This window comes from Danio aesculapii, chromosome 3 (assembly GCF_903798145.1).
Source record: "Danio aesculapii chromosome 3, fDanAes4.1, whole genome shotgun sequence".
Lineage (NCBI taxonomy): Eukaryota > Metazoa > Chordata > Actinopteri > Cypriniformes > Danionidae > Danio > Danio aesculapii.
Window position 1 is genome coordinate 55,786,565 of NC_079437.1, and position 8,630 is coordinate 55,795,194.

The 8,630-nt window shown below is 36.7% G+C and overlaps 1 protein-coding gene across 2 annotated transcripts in view; it reads left to right on the plus strand.

Moving 5' to 3' along the window:
* The first annotated feature begins 484 nt into the window (after positions 1-484).
* The window catches only part of prkcab (protein kinase C, alpha, b), a 308,642-nt gene continuing 300,496 nt past the window's right edge, over positions 485-8,630 (plus strand). For both annotated transcript variants that reach the window (XM_056454262.1, XM_056454263.1), the window contains exons 1-2: positions 485-751; positions 2,424-2,455. In XM_056454262.1, coding sequence (XP_056310237.1) covers positions 585-751; positions 2,424-2,455 — 199 coding nt within the window. In that variant the 5' untranslated portion in view covers positions 485-584. The remainder of the gene's footprint in view (positions 752-2,423; positions 2,456-8,630) is intronic.

The following is an 8,630-nucleotide window of genomic DNA, read 5'->3' on the forward strand; positions in this document are numbered from 1 at the left end:
TAAAATGCGTATAATTCTACATGCATCTAGAATTTTATTATTTCGCATTATGTTCATATAGGACTGATTCAGTCTTGTGGGATATCAAAGGCACTGTATAGTTATAATGACCCAACTGATGAGCAACAGTAAAAATAACAAATTTCACCTCTTCCCAACAGGGAAAACCAACAACAATCAAGAATGCATGATAGTGTCATTGCTGTGCAATAAAAAAATGTTGTTGTTATAGAAGTCAATGGGACAAAACCAGCCACTAGCATAACAAACGTGTCAATTCGAACAATACACAAGGGTGAAATCAAGAACTCTAAATGAAGAAATTATTAATTAATGAGATGTGGTAATTCATTAGGCGTGGTGTTGTTTTTGTCCAGGAGGTGGCGCTGTACTCGCGTGTTTTGGCGTCGAGCAGGCAGGCGTGATGGAGAGCGTTGACGTCAGTGTAAAGCGAGAGAAGCGCGCAGCAGAAACGGGAGAGACGCAGCTGAGCGCGTGCAGTAACGCGTCGCGCAGCGGAGGAGAAACGCACACACTCACACACACACTCACTCACACACACACACCTGAGGAATAGCGGCGCGATGGCTGATCATCTGATACAGATCAATGACTCGTCCGCCGGAGTCAATCGATTCGCACGGAAAGGAGCTCTGCGACAGAAGAACGTGCACGAAGTTAAAAACCACAAATTTATCGCTCGCTTCTTCAAGCAGCCCACCTTCTGCAGCCACTGCACCGACTTTATCTGGTAAAAGACTCTGCGCTCGACACTCATGCATAACATGCCGAAGTTTGAGAAAATTGCACTTTTTAATGTTTGCTCTGACAGCTGTCAATCATCACTTTACTGGATAGTGGCATGCGTGTTGTCAGTAATTCATCTTTTACTCTCATATAAATAGAGGTGCATGTATTAATAAATTAGCATGGCAATGAGTTTTGCATTTCCAGTCTGCTTGAACTATCAGAGATATATATATATTTATATATGTATGTATGTATGTATATATATATATATATATATATATATATATATATATATATATATATATATATATATATATATATATATATATGTATGTATGTATGTATGTATGTGTGTATGTATGTATATGCATATATAAGTATAAATTAATTAATTTAAGTTTATTAAGTTTATTTACCATAGTACCAACAAAATTGTTATTTATATTAACCAGTATTATAAAATTATTATTAGTAGTAGTAGTGATAGTAGTATGAGTAGTAGTTGATATCATGTAGTATTAAAGCAACAGCTGTAATAATAATAATATTATTAATTATGTTAATAGCTGTTCATTTCGCTGTGGCGACCCCAGAATAATAAAGGGACTAAGCCGAAAATAAAATAAATAAATAAATGAATAATATTAATAATTATACCAAAAATAAATAATAATAATAATAATAATAATAATAATAAATACTAATAAAATCTTCTAAATGTGCTTAAAATTACCTTTTTCATTTATTTATACATCATTACATCATTACATAATTACATCATTACCATTATTACATTAATATATATATATATATAAAAAAAAAAAAAAATATATATATATATATATATATATATATATATATATATATATATATATATATATATATATATATATATATATATATATATAGTTTATTTACCATAGTTTATTTACCAAACAAATTTGTCATTTAAATTAGCCAGTATAATAAAATTATTGTTGTTGTTCTTCTTCTTTTTCTTCTTCTTCTTTATTCTTATAATAATAATAATAATAATTATTATTATTATTATTATTATTATTAACTTTTGTATAAAAATAAAACATCAGGAGATATCAGGTAGTATTAAACAACAACTGTAATAATAATAATAATAATAATAATTATTATTATTATTATTATTATTATTAACGTTTGTATAAAAATAAAACATCAGAAGATATAAGGTAGTATTAAACAACAACTGTAATAATAATAATAATAATAATAATAATAATAATAAAATAATAACAATAATAATAAACCAAAAAAATACAGATAATCTGGAAATTTGTAAGTCATTTAAATATGCTTAAAATGATTAATTTCAACTAAAGACAGGCAGTAATGGATGATGTAAATGAGCAATTAGTGCACACTCTGAAGACCATGATATGACATCATCAAATCGGATTTGCTGAACAGATGTTAGGTATTTTTCAGGCATTTTAATACCTAAATCCTGTTTTAATACCCGTCAACCTTTCAGAATAGTTAAGGTTAAAGTGTTTGCTTTGCACATTTCACCTCTTTAAAACCTCTTTTGAATAATACAGTTTTGGGTGTGTTTATTTTTAAAAGAATGAAACTATGCTTTGTTACTAAAATGCATTGTTTTTCTTTCTTTCTTTTTTCTATTGAATGCAAACCTACAGGGGATTCGGCAAGCAAGGCTTCCAGTGCCAAGGTACTGTGAATGTGTGTGTGTATGTGTGTGTGTGTGCAGTATAGTGAGAGGATGTGGTTTAGTGTCACTGATCCTCTGCTCTGATGAATGTGCTCATGTATAGAGCTTTACCAGGGTTTACTCCTCTGCTACTCCGCATCATGGCAGATGAGGATGTTCAGCACAGTCGTCTTCAGTTTATTTGATCATTAAAGGAACGTCTTGTCTGGATAATGTGGAAAGTGGGGTCTTTGCCAGAGCTTGGGCATTTTTTCGAATGGTTTTTGACAGTTTATTTAAATCATGACACCGCTAAGGCTCTGTTGACTTTTTGTAAATGGCAGGTCAGAGATCTGAAAGGGACTTGAACTCTTAATATCCTGGAGAATTTTGTGTTTGTAGCAACATTTTGGTTTCAAAATCTCACACAGCAAAGCCACTAGGGCTGCACGATACTGGGAAAGTCTAGTATTGCAATATTTAGTTAATCTGCAATTTTTTTTTAATATATATATACATATATATACATTTCCGGTTTTCCCGACAATCCAAAGACATGCGCTATGGGTGAATTAGGTAAACAAAACTGGCCGTAGTGTATGAGTGTGAATGTGAGACTGTATGGGTGTTTCCCAGTGCTGGGTTGCAGCTGCAAGGGCATCCACTGCATAAAACATATGCTGGATAAGTTGGCGGTTCATTATGCTGTGGTGATCCCTGATAAATAAGGGACTGAGCTGTAGGAAAATGAATAAATGAATAATAATAATAATAATTGCTTACATTTATATAGCTGTTTTCCGAACACTCAAAGTATAGAACACATTTTGGGGGAATTTCCTCATCCACAATGATTGACATGACCTTTTATGAAAAACAAATTGGTGTAGACCAGGGGTCATCAATCTCGTTCCTGGTGGTCCGGTGCCCTGCAGGGTTTAGCTCCAACTTGCCTCAACACACCTGCCTGGTTTCAAGTATACCTAGTAAGACCTTGATTAGCTTGTTCAGGTGTGTTTGATTAGGCTTGGAGCTAAAATCTGCAAGACCTTGATTAGCTTGTTCAGGTGTGTTTGATTAGGCTTGGAGCTAAAATCTGCAGGACACCGGACATCCAGGAACAAGTTTAGTGGTCCCTGGTGTAGACTCATTCCTAGTAGGAATGAGAAAAAAAATAGAAATAAAACAAAAAAATAAGCCAAGGTAAGCAATCTTAATTCTTAGGTTGCCTGGACTATTAGACCGTGTCCTAACCAGATGTGACGACTCAAGTAATTTGTCTCAGCACAGTGAAAGTAAAATGCTGTGTAATGTGACAGCCAATCAAATCGCATTTGATGTTTGATGTGTGCGCAGTGAACATTCACTCTTTGGGCGGGGCTTACTCTGTGTATTCATCAAGGAGTAAAACTAACATTGCTTGTCAGGTACTTTCTCTATTCTGACAGTTCTGCTAAATGTATTAAATTCCCTCAATTCCCAAACTACTTGGAAATATTACAGTTGGTAAAATAAAAGTGACATGTCAGCTGTGCTGCAGCAAAAGCATGTGGTCAGTAGAAATATAGCCATACTGAACCATTTTGTTTCCTAATTCAGCATTTAAAGGAATCATTCGCCCAAAGAGCTGGCAGCTAGTTCTCTGCAACTCACACATGGTTGCCCACTGAAGCTAAGTAGGGCTGCGCCCGGTCAGTACCTGTATGGGAGACCACATGAGAAAGCTGGGTTGCTGCCGGAAGTGGTGTCAGTGAGGCCAGCAGGGGGTGTGTGGTCTGTGGTCTGTGTGGGTCCTAAGGCCCCAGTATATCGAAGGGGACCCTTTACTGCTCAGTGAGCGCCGTCATTCGGATGAGACGTAAACCGAGGTCCTGACTCTCTGTGGTCATTAAAAATCCCAGGATGTCCTTCGATAAAGGGGTTCAATCCCCGGCATCCTGGCCAAATTTGCCCACTGGCCTCTGTCCATCATGGCCTCCTAACCACCCTCATATCATAATTGGCTTTATCTCTCTGTCTCCTCTCCACCAATCAGCTGCGTGTGGTCTGGTGCAATATGGCTGCCGTTGTGTCTGAGGAGATCCCCCCTATTATGTAAAGTGCTTTGAGTGTCTAGAAATATAAATGTAAGGAATTATTATTATAATAAACATGAATATTTATGCATTATTTACTCAACCCAAAGTAGATCCAAACCTTTATGAGTTTCTGTTTTGTGCTGAACACCGAAGAATGTATTTTAAGAATGTCAGAAACTAGTAACCATTGAAAAACAAATACTGAAGATGTCAATGGCTACCAGTTTACATTTATCTTCAAAATATGTGCTTTTGTGTTCAATAGAACAAAGAAACTCAAAATGCTGTGAAACAAGGGAACAATTTTCAATTTTGGGTTGGGTGAACTGCCCCTTTATATGCCCCTTTTTCAAGATGTAAATGAAGTCTCTGATGGACATGAGTGTGTGTATGTGTGTGTGCGTGCGTGCATGCGTGCGTGTGTGTATGTGTGTGTGTGTGAAGTTTTATCTCAAAATATCATGCAAATGATGGTTTACAACTCTTTGAAACTGCCCGTTTCAGCCTTTGATCCTAATTGTGCTGATTTGGTGACTGTCGCTTTAAATTCAAATGAGATTGGGCTCTTTTCATAAAAGGGCGGAGCTACAAATGCCTGTGTGTCAGCATAGTGGCAGATTCAAAAACAAACTAGCGTCTCATGCTAATGAGGCAGAGATTGTTATAAATGGGTGGGGCTTTCCCCCTCTGATGACACGTACAATCGGAGAATGTCAGTCAAAGTTTTTATCAAGCGTGATTATAAAACATGAAGTTAATATTTTTTCCCCATTATAAGCTGGTTGTTTTTGCCACACAACTTTGTAAACCTCTTATAAAAGTGATTTTTGCATAATAGGTCCCCTTTAAATCCACGTTTGAAACCGGTAACCACTGAGAAAAAAAAAACTTAGAAAGTTAATGGCTACCAGTTTGCATTTATCTTCAAAATATGCACTTTTGTCTTTAACAGAGCAAATAAACTCAAAGAGGTGTGGAACAAGGGAAGTTTTCAGTTGTGGGTGAACTGCCTCTTTATATGCCCCTTTTTACAAGATGTAAATTAAGTCTCTGATGTCCCTAGAGAGTGTGTGTGTGTGTGTATGTGAAGTTTTATCTCGAAATACCACACAAATAATGTATTAGAACTCTTTGAAACAGCTTCCTTTAGTCCTTGATCCTAATTGGGCCATTTTGGTGGCTGTCGCTTTAAATTCAAATGAGATTGTGCTTCTTTCATAAGAGGGCGGAGCTACAAATGCCTGTGTGTCAGTAGTGGGAGATTCAAAAACAGGACTGGTGTCTTATGCTAATAAGGGAGAGATTGTCACTAAAGTAGGGGGGGGGGGGGGTCTGGTGACACTCACTACAATTGGAGAATGTCAATGAAAGTGTTTCTGCAGACTGTTTTTATCAAATGTGGTTATAAAGAAAATTAATTCATTTTACCATTATAAGCTGGTTATATTCACAGACTGTTGCCACACAACTGTGTTTAAACCCCTTATTTATTTATTTTTTTCATAATAGGTCCCCTTTAAATCCACATTTGAGTTGAGAGTTGATAGCATTATTTGAAACATGTATGTTTTGATCTGGGCTCTTGGGAATTGTTGAGCAGAAATGTAGGATGATGCGAGAGTTGGCAGACTCCGATGGGCACAGATGGCAAAGGTACCTCATGTATCATGTTTGTGTATCTCTCAGTCAACTGGACATTTGCCATGGAAGATGGTCAAGTCTTTGAGGATGTGTGTGTGTTAGTGTATAGATCTGTGAATATTCTGCAAAAGACCTCTGCAGTGCTAGACCAGATATCAGCTTTTCAGGAATACACAAATGTGCATGGTTGGTCGACACACATGATAGCATGAAGTTCTGCTTAGTGTTCTGGGTTTTGTAGGCCTTTTAAATTGTATTTTTAAAACCCTTTTTACTAAAAGTACTTAAATATTGGGGATAAATGTTAAAGAGCCCATTTTATGCACTAAAAAAGGTCATATTTTGGTTTTGGGGGCCTCCAACAACAGGCTGATACAATTAAAAAAAAACTTTCATTGTCTAATAATATGCATTTATTTTTACCTAATTATCCCAAGGACTCCCATTTGATTTGTTCAGCGATTCATTTATTCGCAAACCCTTCCTTAGCGCGATGCTAATCTGCGCTGATTGGTCTGATGACCCAGTCTGTTGTGATTGGTTGACTGCATTCAGAGTGAGAAAGAGAGAAACACCCACCATGGCTTATCAACAATTTTGAAGTAGTCAGAGTGCAGAGTGTATGTGTGAGCCCAATGGAGGAGTGCATTAAAGCAATGCAGTTAAACACCAGCATATTGCTCTATTCCTAACCATGACACACATTCGGTATTAATCCACACAGTGGTAAAAGCTGAACTATTTTTAACCTTGACCATCGCACGTGTGTAGGAACAGCTGACGGTGGCCATAGCAACAACAAACGGCAGTGGATCACGAGCTCACAAACGTGTTTAAATCCGAAAACAAAGCAGCACACATCACGTTTTCAACATGGCATTAGACCCGATATGAGAATATAAATAGTTAACTAGATACAGTACAAGCGGTTACAAGTAACAAAACACAGTTAAATACTTAATTTTCAAGCTAGAGAAAACAGGCAGCCATTTTAATCGCACTTAAGTTACTTACACTTGTGAAATGGAGGAAGGAACTGGTCCATGAAATGTGTACTGTATAGATCCTGTCAAGCTCTGACAAAGTCTCATACATCAATCGTCTTTTTTGATCCTTCCTTTAACAAACAGCAGATGAATCCCCCTTTGTAAGCATGTAGATTGCTGAAGCACTCATCAGAAAAATGACACAGCACAAGGCTGGGGCTATAATGCTGAGGTATTTTTGCAAAAATCACCCACTGACTCTTCACAGTTTCATCTTTGGATAGGGAAAATAACACTAACTTTCCCTCAAACTTCAGAGCACAGCATCTTTGCATGATTCAACCGGGATCTGCCACAGTGTTTGTCTTTCTCTTTTTCTTTGCTACTATGTTTGTGGGCAGGGCCGGGGGTTTCAATTTACCCGGGTCTGCATGTTCAACAAATGGACAGGGCTTAAGTATCGACGTCACGCTGACACAGCTAAAGATTTGTCACCGCGGCGATTCATTCGAACCACTAGTCAACTCTTTTATAGATGAATCAGTAGTTTTAAACACGGCGCACTTTAAGATTTAAGCCTTAGCTGGATATTTCACTTCACTTAGAGCTGTGTTAAACACTACATGGAAGGTCATTTTCAAAAACCCACAATAGGGGCTCTTTAAGAAGTTGAAGTCAAAAAACGAATAGCCCTCCTATGAAACTATTTCATGAAATATTTTGCAAGTGCTGAATTAATTTTTAATTCACAGCATATTCTATTATTCTATTATGTTTTCTTCTGGAGAAAGTCTTATTTCTTATAGTTTGGGAGGAATTAAAAGAAAACGAAAGTAACAACTATTAACTTAGTTAAGCCCTTAAATTGCACTTTAAGCTAAACACTAGTACCTCACCACATAACTAGTAAAATATTATGTACTGTCATCATGGCAGAGAAAAAAGAATTCAGTTTTTAGAAATAGATTATAAATGTGCTGGAAAAAAATTATTTAAACGATACTTGGGAACAGGGGCGCCGCTGGCCGGTATGGGCCCTATGACAACATTTCAAGGGTTTCGTGGATGTGGTCGGCAGACATGGGGGTGGAAATATTTGAATTAAAATTTCACAAGAGGGCTAATAATTCTGTTTTCGACTGTATATTGAACAGTGTCTGCTAATATTGCAATTGCTCCTCTAAATAGTTTTTTGTGTGTGCATAATTAATACAAAGGACAAGCTTCCGCAAAAAAGAAAAGAAATTCCAGAAATTTTTCTGTAACCTTCCCCAGCCTTGTGCCTCGAGACAATCCTGTCTCGGAGGTCTGCAGGCAATTCCTTTGTCTTCATGCTTGGTTTATGCTTTGACATGCACTGTCAACCCTGGGACCTTATATAGACACCTGCCATGAGGACAGTAAATAATATTTTACTAGATATTTTTCAAGACACTTCTATACAGCTTAAAGTGACATTTAAAGGCTTAACTAGGTTAATTAGGCAGGTTA